We start from the raw sequence: 26,998 nt of genomic DNA, 5'->3' as shown, positions 1-26,998 counted from the left end.
ACTACTCACAACGGCGGGGTTCATGTAGTTCTCACCCTGGCCAAACTCCCGATTACCTCTGACGAGCCCCGAAGATCAATGAGTAGCAGTCTAGGCCAGGTCCCCCAGCAGAAAGGCGGCGACGGCTGCAACATCAGCGGTTAAATTTTACAGCCTTTCATAAGCCCGGTCTCGTGCACCTGTAGTAAGAATACCAGGGCTGAGGGTTCCTAGATTGGTGAAAACGAAAGCGTGGACGGAGAAGGGAGGAAAATAAAGAGGGCACAGGGAAAGGGAAGGGGGCGGGTTTATAGGCGAGCCCTTGGCGTTGCCATGGGAACGTATCCCTCCGCCAGTGATTCGCATCTTAGTCTTTTCAGTTCCCTCCGCGCCGCTTCTAGGCTGTTTCCGCCCAGCTCCTTTGTGCCGCGCAGAACGTCGAGACGACGCATGCGCAAAGAAACCCAGCCGCCGCATATATAAACGCGAACCTAGGCTTTTCCTCGTAGTGCTGTTGGGACCGTTGGCGAGTGTGGCTGCGGAGTAGGTTTTGTAGTAATCGATCTCTGGGCGCTGCGAGCTGAAAGAGCCGAGCTCGCAGGCCAGTCATCATGTCGCGTTACGGGCGGTACGGAGGAGGTAAGAGGGTAGGGGCCAGTGAGGGACGTTGCTGTGGGTGTAGTGAGTCTTTAGAGCCGTGAGGTTGGCGCGGCGGCTGGGAGACGGTTATTCCGCGTGCGTAATGGCGGCTTCGGCGTACACCATACGAAGCCAGAGACGGCAGGGGCGGGGTATCGAAGGAGGACAGGAGGTGGCTGGGGTAGGTCTGTGCCGGGGTTGATATCAGTTCTTGGGCATTTTCGTCTCCCGCCCAGCCCTCGGTCCCTGTTTCGTTGTTGCCCTTCTTCGAGCCGCCCGCCCGTTCCCCACGCCCCCCCGCCCTCGGCTGCCATTTTGCGCACATTGACGACCATGGTGGCGCATTTCCTTGGCGCTTTCCCGCCACTTTGGCGGACAGATGTGGTCGCAGCCGTAAAAGGAGTGAGTTTAAGACTGAACAAAACTGTGGCAGTTTCGTGCTGCGCGTTCTCGTCAGTCAGTCGGACTTCTGAGTGGGAGTGGAGACATAACAGGATCTTTAGGTCTGGCGGCTGGTGTCTTTTTCTCTTGTAGCTCTTTCGAGCGCGATTTATGCTCTGGGGCGGGGGACCTGGAGTCGTGGGCGAGCCTGCGCCTGGGGCGGTTGCCGCGAGAGCCGGCGCAGACCCGCTCTCCCGGTCCGGCTTCCGCCGGGGCCAGCTCGCCGCCGACGCCGCTGCCGCTGCCGCTGCCGGCCCGCGCGCGCTCCTAGCGCGCCTGGGCCTGCCGGGCCTCGGGGGCGGGGCCGGGGCGGATCCCACCCCATGCCTCGGAGTGTCCTACCACGCGGCTGTGCTTGTGTTTTGGAGGTTCCCCTCCCCCCCTTTTGAACGTTAAGAACTTTGTCGTACGCTTAGCTTTTCAGAAATGTAAGGACTTTGTTGGTTTTAAGGCTAAAGTCAATCCTTGAGAGAGCGTTAAACATGCTTTGCAGTCTTAAGGATGGACTCTTTTAAGGCAAAGAATTCAAACTTAAGCCAGTTTTTTCATAACATGCATTCTTCTATTTGCGTTTTTAAACAGAAACCAAGGTGTATGTTGGTAACCTGGGAACTGGTGCTGGCAAAGGAGAGTTAGAAAGGGCTTTCAGTTATTATGGTCCCTTAAGAACTGTGTGGATTGCCAGAAATCCTCCGGGATTTGCCTTTGTGGAATTTGAAGATCCTAGAGATGCAGAAGATGCAGTGCGAGGCCTGGATGGGAAGTAAGTAACATGTCGGTTATGAAAGTTAAGTGTTCGTGAGAATATTCCTGTGCGAAGCTTGGATTCTGTTGTCTGGAGGAGATTTTAAATAAATAGGTAGTCAGTTTATGAAGACAGGAGCTGGGGAACAAAGGTGGAGTTTGAAAGGCTTCTAAAGGTATAGCTGAAGCTTGTGAGGGCAAAGAAAGAGTGCTTGGAAAGTTCTAAATATAGGAGTCACGTGTTTGTTTGTTTTTTAAAGCATTAGAATTTCATTGTTTTTCTTTTATAGAGTGATTTGTGGTTCCCGAGTGAGAGTTGAACTATCAACAGGCATGCCTCGGAGATCTCGTTTTGATAGACCACCTGCCCGACGTCCCTTTGATCCCAATGATAGATGCTATGAGTGTGGCGAAAAGGGACATTATGCTTATGATTGTCATCGCTATAGCCGCCGAAGAAGAAGCAGGTATTTATTTTAATAAAGGAGTGGTTGGTGTACTGGTTAATCAAGTTAATTTTCTTATTAGCAAGGCAGAAACTAGTATTTTTCTATAAACTTGAATGTTAATTGTACAGGTGTATTTTACAGTTATTGTTTAATTAAATGTTAATGTATTAATAATCAACCTGGTCAAAACCTTTCAGGTTTCTTCGTTTGAGTCAGTCGCCTTGATTCAGAATGTCACGAGCCTTATGATATCATGCTGAGGCGCCTTGCAAATCCGACAATTAAGATCCTCCTAGACCTTGAGGTGATCAGCATAAGAGGCCAGATCCCCTCGAGTCATCTACACCTAGCTTCACCTTATTCTTTAAAGGGCAGAAAATTTGAGACGGTGATCGCCGTAACAGTAAATTTGGCTTACAATTGGGGCCCCCTCCGGTTTAGAAAGAGGAACACCAGATTGACCACATTCCCAACTAGAAAAATCTTCTTGCGTCAATCAAGCCTCACCTGGCTCATTTGGCTGTCAGTTTGATCGTCGTTAGATTGAAGAAAACATCTAGATGCAGCGATCGGCTATAGATACTTCTAGATCGTCTAGATCTACTAGACCATGGGCCAAAGAGGGTCGACCTGCAAACTTGCAAGGTTTATTTTAAATACACCTTACAGTGTTTTATATTATGTAATTCTAAGATGTAATTGAGCTTTTAACAAATCTTTTTTTAGGTAGTTTAAAAAAAAAAAAAAAAAGACAACTAATAGGCCCAGAGTTTATTTCCAAATGAGACACTAAGTTTAAATAGTTTTGAGATTTGATTTCAGCAGAGACACACGAACTCTAAAAAGGAGTTGCCATCTAACATTTTGCTTTTTTCTGACTTGAAAAATAGGTCACGGTCTAGATCACATTCAAGATCCAGAGGTAGGCGATACTCTCGCTCTCGCAGCAGGAGCAGGGGAAGGAGGTGAGAGATGTTGCTTAATTCAAGTTTTAACAAGAAATAAAAAAAACTTTAATTGGAAGTGGACTTAAACAACTTTGATTTAATTTTTAGGTCAAGATCAGCATCTCCTCGGCGATCAAGATCTGTGTCTCTTCGTAGATCAAGATCAGCTTCACTCAGACGATCTAGGTCTGGTTCTATAAAAGGATCGAGGTATTTCCAGTATGTAGCACCTTTTTTTCCCCTTATTTGTATTTGGATTGTCCCGTCTTAATGACAGCAGTGGAGTATCTTAAGGACCTAATTGACACGGAATGCTTCAGGAAAACGTTGAATGTGTACACGTCAAGATGAAGAAAAGCCCAACTAAAGATTTTAAGGGCTGTTACAGAGGTGATAGAGGAGGGTCCAAAGCACAAATCCTCAAATCATTCCAGTGAACACTCTGGGTAAACATGTTGGAAACTTCTGGAGTCAGCTTATATCTGTTGTATAGGTAAATGATAATAGCACTAAAAGATGATAGTTGCCTGATCCCTGGTAAGAAACCCATTAGAACCAGGAGGAGATTTATTTAGAGTTAGAAACAAGTTAAAACAAGTTTCTCTTTGGAATGATGGTGGTGAGTTTGAGACCATAGAAAGTTTGTTTAGGGTAACATACACATGGATGAACATGGCCTGTTTAACCAGATACTTGGGTTAGACACTGAAATTTAAAAAGTTAAAAATCAAATTAGGCACCTCCACATTTTTTACTTCCTTTGTAGAAAACCTTAAAAAGTGATGGAAATGGATAAAATTCTAGATAATGAGTTGATAGTGCTACTCATGTGTCAGTGGTAGGGAATGCTACTGGGAATTACTACTATTCAGTAATAGCACAGTCTTTATAAACGCAGGGATTCAAAAACCTGTGGTCCAATTGAAAAATATTTGGACTCTATAGGTAAATGCATTTAGCTTGGTTGCAGGACCTCAAGATGTGTATGTCGGCCTGATTTGGTTTGTGTGACAAATGGATGGTCCCTGAACCATGACAGTTTATTGATGATCCAAGAACAAAACGTTACCCAGTCATGGCTTTTCACTGAGCTTACCACCTGAAGAAATGGTTTCAGTTCAGGGGGTTGCTTTGATTCTTCTAAGATAAAATACCAGTTTTCTCAAACGAACACCATATATTTCTTTTGGATACTGTATACTGTTTAAGAATATACCTCTGTACAGGAACTGTGACAACCCAACTCATGATAGATAACTGAAAAGGTGGTTCTTTATTTGATAACAGAACTTATCGAAAGCAATTACTTGTCCAGTCTTGGACTGATACATGGCATCTTGCTCTGTTTTAGCCACTTTATTCCTAGCCTACCTAATAAGGTACTCAGTAGGTGTTGAAGGAAATTACTCCTATGGACTAATTGGTATAATTGTATTTCTGTTTTTTGTTAAGATCCCGGTCCAGGTCGAGATCAAGATCCAGGTCTCTTTCACGACCAAGAAGCAGGTAGGGTAAAAATCTCATTGATGCTCTTCTGGTTACATGGCACCAATATCCAGAGTGTTTTTGAATTGCTGAAATTTCAAGTGTTAGCTGTAAGCTTAGGTATTGAGTAGGAACACAATACCTTATTAATAAACCAAACTTTAGAATTTCATTTATACATGGCCTGTTCTGGCTGACTTCCTGGACAAGGGTGTGTCAAGCTACAGTGAAAAAGAAGTTGGTGAATTTGGGGTTATAGCAAGACCTGTGTTAGAATTGGTAGATGCATGGAGAAGCATTCTGAGTTCATTGTGCTTAAAGTAGAGTGTAAAAGGTTATTTGTGATAAAATAAAGCAGTTCACTTATTTTGTGAAGAACAGGTGTTATAAGATTAGCTTTTGTTAGTGAAAAATTGGTAGGTTCGTTTTCAGTTTAAATGCAGGACAGTTCAAGGTCAAGACAGTTTGGGGGTTCATTTCATGGTATTGTGACTTAAGGGGTTGGATAGTACGTTTTCTTAATAGAATTTCTCATGTTTTGACAGCCGATCGAAGTCCAGATCTCCATCTCCAAAAAGAAGGTAAGCTAAATAATTTGTTGCCAGATCTTAACTGTCAGGTGTGGCCTCTGCAGAATTTGTTTGCTTACTGCCTACTTTCCGGGCTTTGAGCTCTTTGGAGAATTGGTGCTATATATTAGAATACTAGATGCAGAGTTTATTAGGTGATCCAAAAAAAAAAAAAAAAATCCCCAAAATTCAAGCAGTTCTTTTAAATTTTGTAATATTAGTGAAGAGGCTATTAAGCCTTACATAATTTTTTAGACTTCTGCTGTAGGAATTTACTACCTTTGGCCACCTTTGAATTTATTGAAACTTGAGTTTTGCCCTGACATATATGCAAGAAGAGTTTCAGTAGACACTAATTGGTTCCAAACCTAATGTTTTTCTTTTTAGTCGTTCCCCATCAGGAAGTCCGCGAAGAAGTGCAAGTCCTGAAAGAGTGGACTGAAGTTCTCAAGTTCACCTTTTAGGGAAAAGTTATTTTGTTTACATTATTATAAGGGATTTGTGATGTCTGTAAAGTGTAACTTAGGGAAGGGTAATTCAACCATCTAATCAAAACGAATCTGGACTATTACTCTGTAAATTCACAGCAGTAAGGTAATATAAATTTTTGTTGAATGTATTAACATCCTATGGTCTGAAAATGTGGGTTTTTATTTGGCACATTTAAAATAAAAAATGTTTCTAATTAGATTTTTGATTTGTGTTCAGTATTAATGCTCCTCAGTTTGGTAGGCTTCAGGAGTCAACCTTGATATTAACCATATTCATACAGACCTGCATTCAAAGTTTAATGGTGTTATTTAAGTCTTGAACATCATTGAATAGTATATATACACTTGGAAGATTCCTTTCTACACTTAGAGTTTTGGGTAAGATGGTAAGAACTCGAGTGAGTCCCCCTTAGTAGCATGAATGCATCATGACAAGTCCCTAAATTAATCTATTGGAGTTGGCGTTATTAGATGTTATCAGGCTAATGATCTCTTCTGTCAGGCTGTAGGGACCACTGACTTGCTATAAAGTGAGCGCAACAGGAACTGAGCAAGAGTAGCTGGACTTAATGCTGGAGAAACTGAATTTTCTGAAGCCTATTTAAGTATAATAACTAATTGAGGTTTTCAGCCTATTAGATAGGATGGTGTCAAATTAAAGTTCTCCATTCTAGGAAGTTATACTCAATGTTCTTTTGTTTCTTTGTTTTCAAACATTAACCAATTTTATGCCAAAATTTTTGCATGTTTGAGGAATTGTCTGAATTTGGGACAAAACATCTTCATGTAAACCAGCTTTGCAAAATTTTCCAGCCCAGATACTCTCCTCTGTCTCTTCAAATGGATTGCCTTATTCTGAGCAGAGATCTGTTAATTCCCAAGTTAGGTTTTTCAGTTCCCGAACACCAACATACTTTATCTTATTTTGCCAGGCTGGTGCAAAGTAATTAAAGATGTCAATCAGAAATGTTAAAAAGACTAAAGTAGTTTTGTAAATCCAACCTATATTTAGCAACACCTCATGTAGTTATTTTTTGGTAGCATCTGGTAAACTTTAGAATGTTAGAGCCAGTAGATTCTTTATTTGGACTTCGAATATCTTAAGTATCGTAGGGCAGTAACAGTTTTGAGTTTTCTGGTCAAGCTTTTGGTGCAAAAAAATTTAGTGCTGGTGGCACAGCTGTCTGCCCTTGTTTCTTATGCTTTTAAACAAAGTTATTGGATAACTTTACAATTTGGGAACACTGATCTGCCTCAAATTTATTTACTGGTCTTGAATGATCATTAGTATGTTGGAAGTTTGGATGTTCTGTTTTTGGAATTTTGACAACTGGCTGCGTTTTATGGTTGGTATAAAGCTATGTGTGTAATCAGCAGGCTTATTTGTTGCACTTGGTCAGCTTTAATTGTTCTGTATTATATAAAGATAAGATTACTCAACAATAAATCTGCAGAGAATAAACAGTCCTGATATTCAATTTTTGGAAGTGGGAGTTCTGAGCCAAGTGTAGGAAACATCCTGTAGCTTTGGGATGGATTACTAGCAGCATCCTAGAGATTAGTGTGAAAGGGTAAAAATGATATGGAGGAGGGGTTCGGGGCAAAGATGATTTTAAGAAACAAGCACAGAAAATTCTATTTACCCTTATGGGAAAGGGAATACTGGGTGTATAGACCAACACCTTTTGTACCCTTGACTGCAGCTCTGTAGCCCTGTGTTTAGTATACATCTTAAAATGATACATTGGTTTAGTGCACCTTTTTTTTGTTTAGAGGTTGGGACTGCTAAATTGATTGTGATTGACTTGAAAAGTGCTGGTCTAAACTCATTGCTTCTAAATTATTTACCTGGCATTGATCGGTAGCTAATTGAACACATCAGACATTGAGTGCTTTGGGCAATGAACCTTACCTTGGTTCTCTCTCCTAGGTATAGAGGTAGGTAAAGCATAACTCATGACTTCACTTTGGTAGTTCTCCTTTGGGCTTTGAATTAAGTTAAGTATCAAGTTAAAGTGTGGTCCTACCATTTTACCATGTCCCCTCTCCTGAGGACAAAGAATAAAATTTGAGGGGGTCTTGAAATACCATCAATTTGTGACTTTGGGTTAAATGAATGGTAGTGTGGGATTGTGGTTTTTGTCTTTGTGTAGCCTATCTCAAAGTCTAAAGGAACGCAGTGATTTCCAGGATATATTAAGCTTAAGTAGGAATTGAAAGCTCTGAAACTGACATGTTGGCAATGAGTTATCAGTGAAGGACAGGAGCAAAGAATTCATTAGATCTGGCTCTGAGTGAGCAACAATTGCTTGGAGACTTTTGCAGGGGAGGGCTGTATAGTATAGCCTAAAAGATGTATGCATAATTTTTTAGCTGGAAAGACATGAAGGCAAAGAAGGTCAAAGTAGCAAGAAATACTCGGGGCCTGGCTGGTGTTGGAGTGTTCGGAGGGTGGTGAGAACTGGTGACAAGCCGAAGAAATGAGACAAAGATGCCTAGGTTTAAGGTATGGTAGTATTAAAGCTGTTATATCCAGATCTAAAAGGTGGGGAAGAAAAGCACCTTTAGGATACCATTCTAGTAAAAAATGTCAAAGGACATTGTCACTTAATCCTCACAACAAATTAATACTGTTAAAAACCCCATCTCACACAAGAGGAAATGGGCTTAGGGAGATTGGTAACAATATCGTACTATTAACCGGCTAAAAGGTAGGGAAAGTTTGATTCCTACTTTAATGGTTTCAAAGCCCTAACTTTTTTAATCAATAAAGCACCTTTCTGCTCCCTTAAAACAAGACCACATTATGGAAGAGTCAGGAAGTAAAAGAACAAAATAACCCTTGGTCCTAGTTAATAAGCTATTTTCTTTCCAGACTTAATGGGGAAAAGATGCTAGATAGAAGGGTAGTTCTAGAGCACAGCCCTCAAGGCCACTTCTCAAACCTAATGCTTTTTACTTTTCCCACAGGCTGCTGGCCCAACCTATTTTCCATTTTTTTATTTGGTAATACACTCGATGTGTATACAGTGAGAAGACTCCCTACCCCTGACTCTCAGCTGCCCAGTTACCTCCCCAAAGGCAACTATTGTTGTCAGTTACATAGCCTGAGTACACATAGATTTTTTTTTTTTTTTTTTAGCCACACCGTGTGGTTTGTGGGATATTAGTTCCCTGACCAGGGATTGAACCTGGACCCCAGCAGTGAAAGCTCCGAGTCCTAACCACTGGACCGCCAGGGAGTTCCCACTTTCCTTTTTTTCTTTTAACACAAAATACATACACCTTGTTTTTCTCATTTAATATCTTGGAGATCTTTCGTATAAGTAAAAATGGCACTTTTTTTTTTAAGTTGCATACTATTTAGTTGCTTGGATGGTGCATAATTTATGCATTAAACTTTTGTGCCCCTTCAATGTGCCAGGTACTACTAGCTTTGGAATATAGAAGTGAACAAAGTCTTTATCTTCATGGAGCTGGAGTTCTGGAGAGACAAAATGAACAAGTATCAGGTGGGTAATAATTGATAGGGAGAATGATGAAACAGAAAGGACGGGATTGGTTGCTGTCGCGTAAAGGGTGGTCTCAGGAGGCCTCTGGCAGCAACAACATTGGAGCCAGAGAGACAGTTACACCAACTTCGGAGCGCACCGTTGATGCAAAGGCCCTAAAGTAGTCTGAGCTGTTGGAGGGTAAGGAAGCCGGTAGGAAGTGAACAGAGGGGAGCGTGGGAAGAGATGGCATAGGAAGGGAAGGGATGTAAGATATAGATCATGTAGGACTTTGTGTCCTTTGGGAGGGACTCGCTGTTTTCCTTGGGAGAGTTTTTGAGCAAAGAGTGACAGGAATTGAATCAGTTCCCGACTAATGGATATGAGGGTTGTTTCTAATTACTATTATAATGCTGCAGTAAAAAACCTTGTATAATACATTGCACATGTGACCCTGTATCTAGGATAATTCCTAGAAGTTGAATTGCTGGGTCAAAGGCTCTGTGCATTTATATTTTTGCTAGGTACTATTTGCCCTGGTGGAAATGGATGGGAGTGCCTGTTTCTCTCTGACGTTGCCCATTCGGTACACATGGTGTAACCACATGGTGGACTGTCAACCTTGTTGATTTTTACCAATCTTGTGTTGAAAAATGGTGTCTCAGCATAGCTTGTTTTAATTGTGGTAAAATACATGTTTTCCCCCCCACTATAAATTGCCGTGTGTTCAAGTCTGGTTTAGGTTCCCTTGCTCTCAACACACTGTCTATAGTAGGAGACTGTAATTGCCTGTTTACTTCTCCGTCGGTATGCTACAACAAGACAAATTGTGACAGCAGGTACCAGGCCTTGTTCTGTTTCTTCATTGCCTATTGCTTATTAACACTTAAATATCTGATGAATGAAAAGTGAATTCATGGATGATTGAATGAATTCTAGTCTATTAAACCAAACAGAAAATTGGAACCTCCTCTCTCCTGTGAGACCTTTATAATTAATCACCATTTCAATTAAAAGTCCATTTTTTCAGTTTAGCTACCTGTAAGACTGACTCCTGTCTGAATCTGCCTGCAGGGGATTTAGGTCCTTAGGCTGCTATTTACAATGCCCAGCTCTACTCTGCAACTCCAGTGCAAGGTTTTTATCCCCTCATCTGGGTTAACGCCGAGAGTTCTGCCCAGAAAGGGTGTGGGAAATTTCTGTGCAGGAAGTTCTCTGCAGAAAGGGTACAAACTTACTAACACCCCAAGAACTGGTGAGCCTAGGTGAGTCAGCTTAACCTACATAAGGAAGGTCAAGTCATCCATTTCTTATGACTGTCAGATGCCTAAGGTTATGTCCCCTCCACCTCTGTAGATTCCCTGGGTTCTTAGTGACTGAAGCTTGAAGATGGCTGGATGTGATTCTATACAAAGACCCTGTTTTTATCTCGGTTTATAATATATCTTTAAGAAATCTGGATTCTAGAAAATCAGTCATTTCGCTGCTAAGAATAAAAAGTCTGGCTGTAAAGAAATAATCTCTGTGGCAGAGGTAAAGGTAGATGGGTCTGTTTATCTTGGTCATTGACATTGTTGGACCATCACCAGAGTTCCTGGGCCCCTATAACAAGAATTCCTTTGCCTAAGAACGGGTACCCTGTGACTTTTTGTGTTACAGTGGCTGAGTTGAGTAATTGCAGACTGTAAGTGTCACAAAACCTAAAATATTTACTCTTTTGACCTTTAGAGAAAATGTTTGCCAACACCTGGTTTAGACATTTCTCTTTTCTTTTTTTTTTGACCACGCTGCACGGCTCTCAGGATCTTAGTTCCCCGACCAGGGGTTGAACCCACACCCTCATCAGTCAAAGCCTGGAGTCCTAACCGCTGGACCACCAGGGAATTCCCACGTTTCTCTTTAACTGTTTACAATCTTCAAAATAATTATCTCTGAAGATCTTGAGTACCAGGATTATTAGTAGGGTTGCCAGGGCCTTACCAAGACATACTTTTGATCTGGGAAGATTGTTTCTCTGTAACTCATTCTTGAGGAAGTACTTCCTGAAGCTAGAGAGCAAATTCTAGCTAAACACACTAATGCACTCAAAATACTGGTGAATGTTATGAGGCAGTAATGAGGAAAGCTTTTACACTAGGGCAGTTGTTCTCAGGCCTGGTTACAAATTAGGATCACCCAGGGAGCTTTAAAAACGTTCTAATGAAATCAGTTGCTGAGGGTGAAGCTTGGGCATTAATATTCTAAAAATCTCCCTTGGTGATTCTAATATACAACCAAAATTGAAAACTGCTGCTTAAAGACAAGTGCTAACCAGCTCCTACTTCACTAGTTATTAGACAGACTGGCCTAGCTTATTGCTATTAGAAAGTTAGCAGCACACACATGTGATTCAAAGGAGGATTCTACAATAGATCCTCTAGGATTCTCTGATCCTTTCTCTAACCAAATGACCCTATGTGGGAATGGAACCTTTCTGTGAAAAAGGGGTTTATGTTAGTGCCAGTAGAGGTCACTGTGCTCAAAGAAATACTCATTTTTTAAAAAGTTAACATTCTGTTCAAGAGATTTGAAGGAGTATTTATCAGAACTATTGGGTTATATCCAACACTAAGTCAACTCCAGACATGGCCTCTCGTCACAATTGCTTCAAAGCATCTAAGACTCTATTGCATGCATGCATTTATATACATTTATAATTGTTATATCTTCCTGATATATTGATGTTTTTATCCTTATAAAATATCTCTCTAGTACTATTTCTTGTTTTAAAGTCTATTTTTTCTGATATTAATATAGCCATTCTGCCTATTTTATGGTTAATGTTTGTGTGGTATATTTTTTCCTTCCATTTACTTTCAGCTTATTGGTACGTATACAGTTGACCCTTGAACAGCGTGGGTTTGACCAACATGGTCCACTTACACGTGTATGTTTTTTCAATAGTGTCTACATACCTACGTGGTCCGCAGATGCAGAACCACAGATGCAGATGGCTGACTGTAGTTACATGTAGATTTTTGACTTGGTGGTCATGGTGGTAGGGTACTTCAAGGATCAACTATAGTTGCTCGATCTTGCTTTTTAGACAAACCGCCTTTTGGTTTGTTTAAACCATCTACATATAGAATATTGATGTGGTTGGATTTATAATTGCCATTTTGTTGTTTTCTATATGCCTCCTGTCTTTCTCTTCCTCCTTTTATGGCTTTCTTTTGTATTAAACATTTTTTTAGTGTACTATTTAAATTCCTATTGTTTTTTTTTTGACTGTATTTTTGAGTTATTTCCTTAGTGGTTGGCTCTTAATTTATCATAATCTACTTCAGATTATTTATTTATTTATTTATTTATGGCTGTGTTGGGTCTTTGTTGCTGCTCGCTGGCTTTCTCTGGTTGCGGCGAGCAGGGGCTACTCTTCGTTGCAGTGTGCGGGCTTCTCGTTGAGGTGGCTTCTCTCGTTGCGGAGCATGGGCTCTAGGCTTGCGGGCTTCAGTAGTTGCAGCATGCAGGCTCAGTAGTTGTGGCTCTCGGGCTCTAGAGCACAGGCTCGGTAGTTGTGGCACACAGGCTTAGTTGCTGTGCAGCATGTGGGATCTTCCTGGACCAGGGATCTAACCCGTGTCCCCTGCATTGGCAGGTGGACTCTTAATGACTGCGCCACCAGGGAAGTCCCTACTTCAGATTAATATTCTGGTAAAATATAGAAATTTTGCTCCAGAATATTTTCTTTTCTTGAACTTCCCTCCCTGTGCTATATTGTATATTATAAACTCAGTGATACAGTGTTTAATTATTGCCTCATACAACCTTATGTCTTTAAAAGAAAAGATGAGAAGATTTACCGTTTCTGATATTCTTCATTTCTTTCCATGGATTCGAGTTATTGTCTTAATTTCGTTTCAGCATGAAAGGCTTCCTCTAGTATTTCTTGTAAGACAGCTCTGCTAGCAATGAGTTTTACAATTGTTTATCTGGGAAATTTTTTTTTTTTTTTTAAGATTTTTTTTGATGGGGACCATTTTTTTTAAAGTCTGTATTGAATTTGTTACAATATTGCATCTGTTTTATGTTTTGGTTTTTTGGCCCCGAGGCATGTGGGATCTTAGCTCCCCAACCAGGAATCGGACCCGCACCACCTGCATTGGAAGGCGAAGTCTCAACCACTGGACCACCAGGGAAGTCCTTATCTGGGAATGTTTTTATTTCACTTCTGCATTTGAAGGGTGGTTTTGGGTGATATAGAATCCTTGGTTTTTAAGCACATTGACTATGTCATTCTGCTGCCTCCTGGACTCCATTGTTTCAGATGAGAAGTCAGGTGTTAATTGTACTGGTGGTCTTCCATAGTGATGAGACGTCTTTCTCTTGCTTTCAAATTTTCTTTTTGCTTTTTGGCATTTAACAGTTTAAGTATGACGTATCTGGGACTTCCCTGGTGGCTCAGTGGTTAAGAATCTGCCTGCCAATGCAGGGGACACGGGTTCGAGCCCTGCTCTGGGAAGATCCCACATGCTGTGGAGCAACTAAGCCTGTGCACCACAACTACTACTGAAGCCCTTGCGCCTAGAGCCCATGCTCTGCAACAAGAGAATCCACTGCAATGAGAAGCCCGTGCACCGCAATGAAGAGTAGCCCCCGCTCACCACAACTAGAGAAAGCCCGTGCGCAGCAACGAAGACCCAATGCAGCCCCCCCACCCAAATAAATAAATATGACATATCTAGGTGGGGATCTCTTTGTATTTATCCTTGTTGGAGGTATTGAACTTGTTGGATGTATAGATTAATGGTTTTCATCAAATTTGGGGAGTTTTTTGCCATTAATTTTTGAAATATTTTTCTGTCCCTTTACTTTTGGGACCTCCATTACACGTATGTTGATGTGCTTATTGTTGTGCCACAGATCTCTGAGGTTCTCTTCCATTTTCTTCAGTCTTTTTTTTCTGTTTTTCAGATTGAATAATTGATACTGATCTATCTTCAAGTTCACTTTTTTTTTTCTGCCATCTTTAACCTGCTTCTGAGCCTCTGTAGTTGGAATTGTCATTTGTTACTGTACATTTCAACCTCAGAATTTCGCTTGGTTCTTTTTTGTAATCTCTATTCAGTGATTTTTGGTATTTCTGAAAACATTCTTGTGTTTATTTTTAATAGTTTCTTTTTCTTTAAAAACAAGTTTAATTCCCTACAGCAGTGGTCCCCAACCTTTTTGGCACCAGGGACCAGTTTTGTGGAAGACAACTTTTCCGTGGACCTGGGGTGGGGGGTGGGCGGGGGATGGTTCAGGCGGGAATGCAAGTGATGGGGAGCGGCAGATGAAGCTCTGCTGGCTCGCCCACCGCTCACCTCCTGCTGTGCAGCCCAGGGGTCAGGGACCCCTGTCCTATAGGACTCCACAGAGTTTTTTTTTTTAGCCGTGCCAAGCAGCATGCGGGATCTTAGTTCCCTGACCAGGGATCGAACCCATGCCCCCTGCAGTGGAAGTGCAGAGTCTTAACCACTGGACCACCTGGGAGGTCCGTGTGTTTATTTTTAAGCTCAGCTTTGTAGGGGTTGCCGTGTGTCTGCATAGCTTGCTTAGTGGTTAGCAACTGGATGGTCGTCGTGCTCAGACACCTCAACCAGATTTCTACCGTCTGCTGATGGATCTGTGTGAAGGTAGGGAGTTGATTCAGTGTTCAGGCTGTTTTCAAGTCTGTTTTCTTTTTGCTAAGTCCCTTTTAATTTCCTCTGCACATGCATGCGGCCTCAGGGTTGGCTAGGAGTGTATGAATAGCTTGGCCCTCTCTGGTCTCTGCTATGCATGTGTGTAGCCTCTGATCACCCAGAAATCTGCTTGCTCCAACCATAATTGCAAACTCAGGCTAGTAGAGCCATCAACCCTCCCAGCTCTCGTAGCACCAAGATCATTATTTTTATTGACAAAGCAGTTGGGCATGGATATCACCTACCACTCCAAAATGAGAACCTCCCCCGCCTTCTGACCATAGCAGTCTTCTGGTCTTCGTGTTCTGTTTTGCTCTGGCAGAAGCTCCATAGTGACTGAGCTGGGGGAATAAAGGGAATGGGAGCAGCCCCAGGCAAGGATGCCACAGTCTTCCACTGTTCCTACTCAAAGTTCAGCAGTTTTTCACACAAAAACGTGTCTTGGGTTGTATGTTCTGGGTCAGTTCCCAGAGCACTGGAACTGTTTTGTCAATTTCCTTCTACATTTGAAGAGAGGATTTGCTGACTTCCTTACACTGCCAGCTACAGCTGGCAGTGCTGCCCAGACCATCTGAGAGTTTAATTACGATTTGAGTAATTGGAGAAGTTGGAACTTAAAGGAAGATAAATTCCTCGATTGGAAAAGGACTGCAGTCCTGTTGAAAATATCCAGAAAGCCCACTGCAAACTGATCCAGTTGTTTAAAATGGTTATAATGGGAACTGGCTAGGGAAGAGGGTATATGCTGTGCTTCCCTCCTTTCTTCTGCTGGTAGTTCTGTTATTTTTTCAAGTTCTACATTTTTTTTTTTTTTTTTTTGGCTACATGTGGGATCTCAGTTCCCCGACCAGGGATTGAACCTGCACCCACTGCACTGGAAGTGTGTCTTAACCACTGGACCACATCTTACCTTGTTAGGCAAAATGAGTGGGAACTGGAAAAATGAAAATCTCACAGTTAATAATAAGAACTTGCGTCATATGAATTTGAAACAAACAGGAATCCATAGATGTTGAACTGAAGTCAATAATATGCTCACCTGTGAAAGATCGGTACTCAGAATAATACAGCACTAGTCTGGTTGTGGGTAGAGGGTTGTATGGACTCTACAAAGAAGGCATGGACTCCTGGGGACCTGGAGACTTACTCTTGGGGGAGGGGGTTGCATTTGAGTGGATATTTGCATTTTCAACAAGGCTTTAATAATTCTGTAGTTATATATGGTGTTTTCCATATTGAGTACCATGTTTGTTTTCACCACCTCACATGAATTGCACTAGTGGCTAGCTTTAGTTCCAGCCTGCAGACATATACTCACCTTCCAGATAATTACAGTCGAATCCCTTGGCCTTACAGGTGAGAAAACTGAGGCCAAATGAAATTAGATTGTTTGCCCATGTAGTAAAAGCCAGGAGCAAAGTTAGTGCTCAGGGCTCCCAGCTCTGTCATGGTGCAATTCTACATCATCTGGTTGTTACTATTAGTCTTGTTTTCCCCAGAGAGACTGTGATATCTCTAAGGGACATAACTACATCTTGGACATTACCTCTTGAACCCCTTAAACCCAGGAGAGAACTGTGTACACAATAGGTACTCAGAAAATCCATGCTGAAATGAATTAAAAAATAAACACTCTGGTTTATTTTTGTTGCTAAGAGAGAGGGGAAGTATAGGAATTTCCATAGGCTGCCATTTAAGTAGTGTTCCTCCAGGAAGATGCTGGGGCTGTATTGGAGAGTATGGTAGAATCCAGAACACACCATTTGTATTTGGTCCATTTCCCAAAGGTCCATGCCTGACAGATCTAAAGATAAGTGAAGAAACTGGGAGTTTTCTGAAGATGCAGATTTTGATTTTATTTCAACCGATTATTAGTGTATAATAGTATAAGATACATTTCTTTAAAAACCACCAACCCAAACCCATCACTGATGATTCAGTAATTCAGGAAAGGAGGGAAGCCCAGGCTGATCTACGTAACACAACATCTGTTCTCGGTGCAATGTGCAATCCTCAGTCAAGGCCCTCCTCACACTAACACAGCTGTCTCCAATGGCTTCCTTCCCATGCCTTGGCTGGGCTGGGCTTTCTCAGTTAACCCCAAAGGCAGAGAATCAAATTTACAGATTCTTCCTGGACATTTTGATCTTGCACTTTAAGTCACACCATCTGTAGGCTCAGAGACAGACTAAAGCTTCTTACAAAAGTGAATCTGGGAAGAAAGGATGGCTCTAACAGAGTAAGGGTCAGACCCCCCCTTTGCCCATCAGTGACACTCGGAATGCTCTGGAAGACGAGTGGAGGCAAAGGGGACTTGAATTCACATGACCTGACCTCGAGTCCTGGCTAAAATTTTTCCTAGCTCTGTGCCTTTAGGTGGGTCACTTATCCCCTCTAAGCCTCAGCTGGCTCACTTCTCCATCATCTGTTGCCGTATTGGGGCAGAGAGGTCCCTCTGCCAGCAGGTTGAATGAGCTAAGTGACCTCTGAAAACTCCAAAGTGCTGCACAGTGCAAGGTGTGGTGTAAGGTAGAGAAGGAGGAAAAAGAAAAGGAATGAGAGTAGGATCAAAGAAAGAAAGAGTGAAAAGTAGAAAAGAAAGAGGCAGAATGGAGAGATGGAGCCAACACAAGGAGCTCAGTTACCACTTCTGGGCTACGGTCAAGGCTTAGATGATGACATTGATGGCTGGGTCCTCTTCACTGCACAGAGAATAGAGCCGATCATTAGACCTGGCCTGGAGCCAGTCTTTGGAAAGGAATCTATTCAGACTGACTATCATGACAGCTACCATTTGTATGATTTTAATTCACAGGATCACTTTTAAAGCCTCTAAATCTTCATCTCATCTCTGCATAGGTGACAGGCTGCGGAAGGGGCTCCCAGCCTGGCCCTGGAGCAAGTCACATCTTTACACTTCCTTAAGCCACAGAAAACTTGAACCAAGTGGTGTGGTCATACTCCTCACCAGGCTTCAGCAGCACAGGAGGGAAGTGGGGCTGTGAAGGGGAAAACAATACAGGTTACACCTTGCCAGCCCAGGTTGCACCCTTAACCATTCAGGATGGCTTTTGGACTGGTCTCTAGAGCAGTTCTGTGAACCAGTTGCCAGTGTAAGAACTGCTTATTATTGGTTTGCAATGAGATAAAGAACTTGAACCAGAATGAAAATCAACCACATCACTAAACACTATCACAGCAAGACTTTCTTAAGGAAGCAGGGTTGATTTACATTCTGGTGCAAGCTACAAGCATCTTATTACGGGCTGGAGCTTTGAGGAGCATTACTCTATAAAATAGCTAGAAAAGAAAGTTATGAGGAAGTAGACAGGATGAAAAGATTTGGAGGATCATCAACACTGTGGTTGCAGAAAATAATAGATTTTTTTTAACATGTAAATGCCATCTTAGTAATGTGGTTAAGAGTTTCCTGTGTTGTTCATGACTTGGAGAAGAGAACATACACAGATTTTTGAATCATACAGATCAAGTCTGACTTGAGTGTTATGACCTCTGTCATCCAGTGTGACCTTGGACACACCACCACTCTAACAAGCTGGCTTGTAGACTTACCTGATTGACTGCATCAGGCCAGTTCTGGGTCTCAAGGCAGAAACCGGAGTGTTTGGGATAGACTGCTCCACTCTTGCCCTTCAGTGTGCCATCCAGGAAGTTGCCCGTATAAAACTGGACACCCGGCTGGGTGGTGTACACTTCCAGTACCCGCCCGCTCCCAGCATGATGGACCCTAGGGATAAAGCCAGACCACATATATATAGGTCCAGGGTGGAAAAGCAGACAGGGAAAAGCTGGGAAGCAGCTCTGAGACAGGAATCAGACCCAGTCGCAGAGCAGGGACAACATATACGGAGGAGACAAAGGTAAGAAGAGCATGGCGGGAACTTCTCGCAGCCTCTTAGGTGAGGCATGAGTAGGTGGTTTTGAGGATCCCCAATAGCAACTTCTCACTCTGAGCTTGGCTTCTCTGGGGAAGGGCAAAAGGGACTCACCCCAGTCAGATATGTTTGTGTGTGTCGGGGGCGGCCAGGTTGGAGACAGATAGTTAGGCTGGGATACTTTCTCATAAAGAGGTGGAGCTCTCTGCTTGGTCTGGCAAGACAACCAGCTATGTCTTCTGAAAGAGAATAGATGCTTCTCCAAATTAAACTGCCCGCCACCCTTGGGGCTAGAGCAGGCAGGGCTCTTTAGCCAGATCCCCCGCAGAATAGATCTGTTCTGGGTTTCTGCCAAATTGTTTCCTTTTTTAAAAAAACCAGGCCTCTACAGATGGGAGAGTACCCACCTGGTCCTATACTTGGGGTCAAAGGGATATACAGATAAAGAAAGGCTGGGTCTCACAGACTTACCGAGGTAAGACATCCCCACAATGTGTAGTCAACCAAGAGGTTCGGGGAAAGGTGTTTGGAAAGAGAAAGGCCAGGATTTGAATAGTGGCAGGGAGGTCGGAGGGTGTCCTCACGTGGGGGCCGTGGAAAGAGAAATGTGAATAGGAGGGACAGGGGAGAAAAGCAGGCTTGAGCTAGAAGAACACAGCTGGGGTCTTGGTGCTGGGGCTCTGAGCAAGAGAAGGCTTTTGAAGTTCTTTCTGTTTCTGTTAGAGCTTAAATTATTTTCTCTGCTTTATTTAAGACCCGTTCATTCTGCAAACATTTATTGATTATTTGTTAGTGCCGAGCATGGTATTAGGGTGTTAGGGTAAAGGTAGAGATTCACAAAGATAAGATGGCACAAGGTACTTGGAATTTAGTGAGAAGGAGAATGTGGACACAGACGCCTGTCAGACAAGGCTGGAGGTGGTGAGTGCTATAAGGGAAATGCAACCTCCAGCTTGTCATGGAAGTAGGCAAATCATACATCAAAAATCAAGAAAGGACGAAGGACTCTGGAAGTTCATGGAAAGCAGAGGTGACTTCAGTCAGGAGGAGTTGGGGCTTCTAACAAAAAAAGGGCCTTAGAGAACAGGCAGAGATGGGGAGAGGGGAAGCAAAGAGACAGGATGCCAGGTAGGGGCACAGGGAAAACGGTATGATGGGGGAGGGGGGAGATGTATTCACCTATGGAATAGGAGCTTTGAAAAGGCACATAGGATGTGGTAGTTGGTCCCCTGTAGCATAGTAAATGGCATTAATATGGCGGCGGAAAAGCTCCTCAAATAGGAGTTGGCATCTTTTCTTCCCAACAAATGAAAGGCAAATGAAACGTACAGGCAGCAAATGAAAAGTGCCTACCGTGCACAAAACCGCTTTTCTTTAGATCCCTTCAGACAGAAGTTGTGGTCAAAGCCATTCATGTGGAACTCCTGCAGGTGTTTTCCAAGCTCCACCGGCTTCCTCAGGTCAAATGCAGTTCCCTGCACTGGAGCAACTTCTCCTGGTGGGAAGAGGCAGAAAAAAAGAGTGACAAATGCCTAAATAAAACCTTTATCTCCTAAAGACCCCCTGGCTCTACCCTCCCAGCCTTCATTTCAAGTTGTAAAGGAGGTAGGAGTCCAGATCCTAAGAAGAATAAATTGCTGGATCCCCTTAATTGTAAAATGTTACTGACTGCAAGATGCAGTAGCTCTAACACTCAGAATCATTCAAGTGTGAAAAAAGTACAAAAATCAAGGAAACGCATAATTTCCGTTAAGGAATAAGTTGGATAAAGGGTGATGGTTGTCCTAACCATTGAGTCAGTCTCCTTGTTGACATTTCTTGCTTTAATGCTGAACTATCCCAGGGCTCATAACTGAGCATTAATACCTGGTACTGGCTAACCAGATGCTAACGGTGTTCCTGAGATTAGTGATTTTCGAACCATTTGGGGCCATTATTAGCCAAAGCGACGCTGGTAGCCACTCTTCCCCAATCACTTCCCTGATCAGTCTGTAGACTTGAAACATAGAACTGTTAATAACAACACTGGGACAAATGAGTTAACCGGGACAGTTGGGGGGAAACTAGGATGTATGGCCACTCTACTATTAGCCAGTTTTAGAGTCAATCCTTTGTTTGTTTGTTTATTTATTTATTTAGGCTGCGTTGGGTCTTCGTTGCTGTGCGCGGGCTTTCTCTAGTTGCGGCGAGCAGGGGCTACTCTTCATTGCAATGTGCAGTCTTTTCATTGCGGTGGCTTCTCTTGTGGTGGAGCACAGGCTCTAGGCTCGCGGGTTTCAGTAGTTGTGGCACACGGGCTCAGTAGTTGTGGCTTGCGGGCTCTAGAGCGCAGGCTCAGTAGTTGTGGCACACGGGCTTTGTTGCTCCGCAGCATGTGGGATCTTCCCAGACCAGGGCTCAAACCCATGTCCCCTGCATTGGCAAGTGGATTCTTAACCACTGCGCCACCAGGGAAGCCCAGAGTCAATCCTTTGAATGAAAGCTTTGTGTCTCTAGGAGTGCTTCTTGGAGGAGTTATAGTTGGCAATCACCACCCCCTTCCTTTGTGTAAGCCAGATTCCTCAACCTCTAATAAGTACATTTGTTCTTATCAAGGTGGGACATTCTGAAGCCTCTTTTCAATGATGTGGGTGGGTGACCAATCCTGAGGGAGGACACTGCAGTGTGAAGACCCTCAACTCTTAAAGGGCAAAGCACAGAAGGAATCTGGATGGGAGCCCCATCTTGGTGGTTATTACACAACAAATGATGCCCAGTCAAGACTATCCCTTCGTGGTGTTACAGAACTCAAGGGCGTTGGGACCAGAAGGGTTCTCAGAGCTCATCTGGTCCAAACTGCTCATGTAACAGATGAGACTGAGACCCACACAACTTGATATCATCAAACAACAACCTGTGATATTGATATACCATATTTCCTCAACTTAAGACACTCATTTTCTCATATATATATATATATATCTCTATATATAGGCTATAAAATATATATTTTTATATATATATATATTTTTTAATATATATATATTATAATTCCGCTCGGCTTGCAGAATCTTAGTTCCCCCCACGGGATCGAACCTGGGCCCCGACAGTGAAAGCGCAGAGTCCACTGGACTGCCAGGAATTCCCTCATTTTCATATTTTAAAATCTCTGAAATCATGTCATGTCATGGTTTAACTGGCAGAGGTGGTTTTTTTCCTTCATGGAATGTAAAATAATGGTGAACTTTACAACTGATGGCATCTTAGAGTTGATAAAATATGTGAAAATAATTTGCCACATCTTCTGCTCTACTAAAACCACTGAACAAGAAATCAGGGCTTTGAGGAAATTCCCTGGCGGTCCAGTGTTTAGGGCTCTGCACTCTCATTGCCGAGGACCCGGGATTTGACCCCTGGTTGGGGAACTAAAATCCTGCAAGCCACGCGGTGCAGCCAAAAAAAAAAAAAAAAAAAATCAGGGCTTTGAGGGTGAAAAAGACGAATTAGCGTTATCTTGTGAGTAATTTCTCTGGAGATCCAAGGGAGAGAGCAAATTTCTCAACAGTCCTTTAGACATGTTTGCCAAAAGGCTATAACATGGGTTTTACATTCTTCTGAATATTGTGCCATTTTGCTTTATCACCTTTCATTCTCTTCCCAGCTTTCAGATCTGTTCTTCCCTAGATGCTAGGCTGAGCCATCTCAAACAACGTACGCAAATATTCTGAATTTAGCTCAGTTAAGAAAGCCCAGGGAGTGTGCGGAAGAATTCCTCCTCGTAGGCATGTTCCTGGAGTATGACAGAAGCCAGGGCAATGGACTAGGAGCCTATTCACAGTCACTCGTCTGATCGATCATCACATTAAACACCTACTGTATGCCAGGCACTCTGCTGGGCAGAGCTGATACATAGATGAGACATGACCTGCCTTTTTAAGCTGCTTGCAGTCTGAAGGAGGGAGAGGACGTATAAGCCGCTCATAACCACAGAGTGTGAAGAGTGCTCCCATAGAGGCACAGCTGTAAGAAAGAAGACAGGCAGTGTGACTGGGTTGGCTTAGATGTGGCAGACTGGGGAGATTTCATGGATAAAAGTTTATTAGTTGAGCTGAGACTTGAGGTGAGGTCATAGTAGGTTGAATGGGTGAAGAAGGTTGAAGAATAATCGATGTGGAGGAAACAGCTTAAGTACAAGGTGGTAGTGTGTGTGTGTGTACTGTAATAGTAGCAGCAGCAGCAGCAGTAGTAGCAGTTGCAGGGTAGAATGCCTCAGATGAGGAAAGAGATTAAGTAAAGTTAGATGAAATCACTTCTCTGAGCCTGGGGTTTTTCATCAGTGCAACAAATAAGCTGGACTAAATCACTGACTTTCACCCCCTACCCCATTCCTGCAGAATTTTTTATTTCAGAGGGAAGCTCAATAAATACAAGTGCGCACACACACACACACACACACACGTAAAATAAATATACATATACCGTTGACCCTTGAACAACATGGTTTTGAAATGCACGGGTCCACTTATACATGGATTTTTTTCAGTAATACATACTACAGTACTACACTGTCTTTTTTTTTTAATTTTTAATTTTATTTTTTTTGGCTGCACTGCTGCACATGGGCTTTTGTCTAGTGCGGAGAGCAGGAGCTACTCTTCGTTGTAAGTGTGCGGGCTTCTCATTGCAGCGGCTTCTCTTGTTGTGTCTCATGGGCTCTAGACGTGCAGGCTCAGCAGTTGTGGCGCACAGACTTAGTTGCTCTGCGGCATGTGGGATCTTCCTGGACCAGGGATCGAACCCGTGTCCCCTGCATTGGCAGGCGGATTCTTAACCACTGCGCCACTAGGAAAGTCCCTACACTGTCCTTGATTGGTTGAATCTGCAGATGTGGAGGGCCAACTGTAAAGCTATAGGTGGATTTTCGACTGCATGGAGGGTTAGTGCCCCAACCTCCGCACTGTTCAAGGGTCAACTGTATACAACATAAAATACATGTATATAAAAGCCAGAGTGAAGCCAGTACAAGCTCTGAGCAGCTCACCTAGAAAACCCTAGGAACAGATGATGGCAGAGGTGCACCCCATCCCACCCCCTAAAAGTATGACCCACTTAGGAGTGAGAAGCCCCTGGTCCTAGGATCCTCCCCAAATACAAAGAATCCCAGGTTCCTCTGCAGCAGGCCAGGCAATCTGGCCAGTCTTTCTTGAGGGGGAAAGAGGAAAGGGACTCTTGTTTCAGAGCCTTACACAATGATACAGTTTAGTACATTTAAAAGTTTTTGTATTGTCCCAGACCTGAATCATATATTTTGAAGGTAAGTACAGACATTAGGTGTTTAACATACTCTTTCAGGGTGAGAGTTATTTTTCCTTTCATGCGGTCAGATGGATAATGTTTTAGGAACTTGGTTCCTGCTATTTTTAGAGGAGAGATACAGCATGCAAAGTGGGGCTGGAATCTTAGGAGGCTAAGAAAAATGAGGAGCTTGTACCTTACCATTAAAAAATTAAATAGGAAAAAGAGAACTGACTTTTAGCCATTTAAAGCATTTGGTTCTGCTTCTGAGTTCCTAAATACTAAGAAACATGAATGTCCTGTCTCTGGGTGAAAAGAGGGTTTCCTTTCCTTAACTCAGAACTTCTGCTCAGAAATGTAGTCTTTTTGGCACGTGAGGACTGGGGTCTTTGAGTTCACACAGAGCCGCGAGGGTGCCTGGGTTCCAGAGCTCCTGAGGGAGACACGGAGGCCTGGCTAAGACCATCCTAGTGTCTGGTGTCCACTGTTCAACCAAGAGGATCCTTCTCTTACCAGAGTCAGCTTTAGGAAAAGTTAAGTGGTATTCTTTTTGAAACATCCTTTAAAAGCATCTATTTCCTTTGTCTTGGTTCTCCTTTTCCAAAAAAGAATTCTTGTGTAGGTAATATTTACACATGTAATCAATTTAAAAGATAGCAAATGTAAAAGGTACAAAGTCGTACTCTACAGTGAAAAGAATTTCTCTCGTCTTTGTTCCCTACAGATCCAGTTTCCTTCAACAGAAGCAACCATTGTCACTTGTTTCTCATGCACCTTCCACAGATACTACAAGGATATCCAAGCATTTAAGTGCACGTCCGTGCACATCCACAAACAAACTCACAGCCTGTTTCCACCTTGAACTTTTCACTCAGTTTATCTTGGAGGTTGTTGCTAAATTTATTCCTAGGTATTTCATTAGACAACTCCATATGCACTCATACTTTTCTCTATTTTTTCTATGATAATCTATTTAAAACTTCTTTTTGAGGTTACAATTGCAAATTTATATATTTTCCTAGAAAATTATCCATTTCATCTATATTACTCTCATGTTTATTTGCAAAGAGTTGAGGAAAGAAATAATTTATGATCCTTTCGGTTTCATCTGTCTGTGGTTATTTGCCTATGCTCATATCTAATTCTGTGGACTGAATAGATTAGCTATGCTATATCTGTTTTATTGGGGGGTATTTTCCCTCCAGTGAAGCAGCTCTTGGATTTATGAGTACTACCTTTTCTGATTCTTTTCAAGATTATAATTTCTTTTATTTTTGTTAATTTTTCTTTTGTTCTCTTGGGTTTATTTTATTATTCTTTTTCAAATATCTGCATTAGATGCCTAATTCATTTAATTTCACAATTTTGATTAATATAAGTAGTGCTAAAATTTTCTGAGTATTATTTTAACTATATCACATGTAGGAGTTTCCATTATAGATAATTGTAATATAATATTTGCTTACTATATATTCCTATATGTTATGTATATATTTCCATTATACATAAATAATTATATATTTATTTTCTAAATATCCTTAGTTTTGGGGTTTGACTTCATTTTTGATCCAAGAATTATTAAGAGAGAGTTAAAACATTTCTAGGAAAAAAAAAAAAATTCTAGGTCAGTATTGGCTGTGTTGTATTTTGTGAAACTGCCTGAGGTTTTTTTCATGGTCTTAGATATGGTCATTTTTTGGTGAACTTCCATTGTGAATTGCCTCCATTGTGAATTGCATCCTTTAGAAAACAGAATGTTTTCTGTCCTGAAATCAGCCTTTTCTGGTGTTTACATTGAGACCCCCTGCTACTTCGGCTTTCACTTGCTTGGTTTGCTTTTGAATTCTTGTATTTTCAAACTTTCTGAGTCACTTGGTTTGTAAACAGCATTCTGTTGGGTTTTGCTTTGTGATTTAATCTGAGAGACTGTTTAATAGGGGCGTTTTATGGCATTAAGATGACACGTATATTCTAATTGTTCTTAGTTTGTCATTATATTTTATGGTATGCTTTCTGTGTTTATGAATTCTACTCGCTTTTTTAAAAAAAATCTTTTACAATATGGTCTGTGTTTGTTCCTGATAATTTAGAAAGTTTGTGTTTTTGTTTTAGTGGTTACATCTATATACAAGTCACTTCAATATAATATACTTAATTCTCTGTTTCTTAGAATCTTCTGAACTTCTTCCTCCCCTTTTCTCCTCTTTGCTCCCAGTTGGGTTTCTGACACATTCTAATGTAATTCTAATAAAGGCACTTTTGTTTCCCAGTAGATGGTGCTAGAGACACAATATAAAGAGCTTGCTTTATAAACATACACCTTGTCTGAGTTCAGTCAGTCTTCTAAACCCTGAGCAGTTCTGGAGGATGGCTGAACTTTTTGGATCTCGAAGGCCAAATCCTGGATGGTAGTGACCCACCGGGGCGCTACTGTCCTGTGAAGTCTGGGTGACCAACTATCTCCCACACTGACTTTAAAAAAGCCAACAGTGTTTCCTTATGAAACAATTAGACTGGGAAAAAGAAGCAGCTGTTCTCATGGGCTCAAGAAGATTTTAATCTTACCAACCCATATTCTGAGTGGTAATTTATGTTATGCTTTCTTCCCTAACTTTAAATGGTGCTCACAATATTTAGTTCTTTCTTAAAGCCATATTTGACTCAAAATCGAACCCTTAAAACAGTCCCAATGTGATTGCCCGGGTCAGTCAATCAATTACTTACTTTTCTTGACTTTAAAGAAATAAGAAAGCCATGGAATTTTCATGAAGGAAGGACCCAAGGCATATTTCATGTCTATTAACCTGATATTGAGCAATCTATGATACTGAGCAATCAATGTTTACTTTAGCTTTTCTCTCTGTAAAACAAAGCTGCTATTATTTGCC

At 42.0% G+C, this 26,998-nt stretch overlaps 2 protein-coding genes across 4 annotated transcripts in view; one reads left to right on the top strand and one right to left on the bottom strand.

Annotated features, from left to right (window-relative positions):
• The first annotated feature begins 451 nt into the window (after positions 1-451).
• Positions 452-5,943, top strand: SRSF7 (serine and arginine rich splicing factor 7). 3 transcript variants are annotated; one of them, XM_068564574.1, is made up of 8 exons: positions 452-618; positions 1,642-1,822; positions 2,094-2,270; positions 3,143-3,217; positions 3,308-3,385; positions 4,652-4,705; positions 5,230-5,265; positions 5,641-5,943. In XM_068564574.1, the coding sequence occupies exons 1-8, from the start codon at positions 591-593 to the stop codon at positions 5,693-5,695; spliced, it is 684 nt and encodes a 227-aa protein (XP_068420675.1). In that variant the 5' UTR covers positions 452-590; the 3' UTR covers positions 5,696-5,943. The 3 variants fall into 3 exon arrangements, with proteins under 3 accessions (XP_068420675.1, XP_068420674.1, XP_068420673.1); XM_068564573.1 differs by having other exon boundaries at positions 3,308-3,409; XM_068564572.1 differs by having other exon boundaries at positions 3,308-3,418.
• Positions 5,944-16,648: 10,705 nt separating this feature from the next.
• Positions 16,649-26,998, bottom strand: part of GALM (galactose mutarotase) — a 52,427-nt gene continuing 42,077 nt past the window's right edge. Inside the window, exons 5-7 of the mRNA XM_068564313.1 lie at positions 20,190-20,331; positions 18,514-18,688; positions 16,649-17,939 (exon numbers count right to left, since the gene is read on the bottom strand). Coding sequence (XP_068420414.1) covers positions 17,862-17,939; positions 18,514-18,688; positions 20,190-20,331 — 395 coding nt within the window. The 3' untranslated portion in view covers positions 16,649-17,861. The remainder of the gene's footprint in view (positions 17,940-18,513; positions 18,689-20,189; positions 20,332-26,998) is intronic.

Source organism: Eschrichtius robustus, chromosome 15 (genome assembly GCF_028021215.1).
Source record: "Eschrichtius robustus isolate mEscRob2 chromosome 15, mEscRob2.pri, whole genome shotgun sequence".
NCBI lineage: Eukaryota > Metazoa > Chordata > Mammalia > Artiodactyla > Eschrichtiidae > Eschrichtius > Eschrichtius robustus.
This window is presented reverse-complemented; position numbering and strand designations above follow the sequence as displayed.

Excerpts from the sequence above, each read along its gene's own strand:
- SRSF7 (XM_068564572.1), top strand. The coding sequence starts at position 591 with ATGTCGCGTTACGGGCGGTACGGAGGAG. Across the intron at positions 2,271-3,142 it reads AGCCGCCGAAGAAGAAGCAG|GTCACGGTCTAGATCACATT; the intron begins GTATTTATTTTA and ends CTTGAAAAATAG. Across the intron at positions 4,706-5,229 it reads CTTTCACGACCAAGAAGCAG|CCGATCGAAGTCCAGATCTC; the intron begins GTAGGGTAAAAA and ends ATGTTTTGACAG.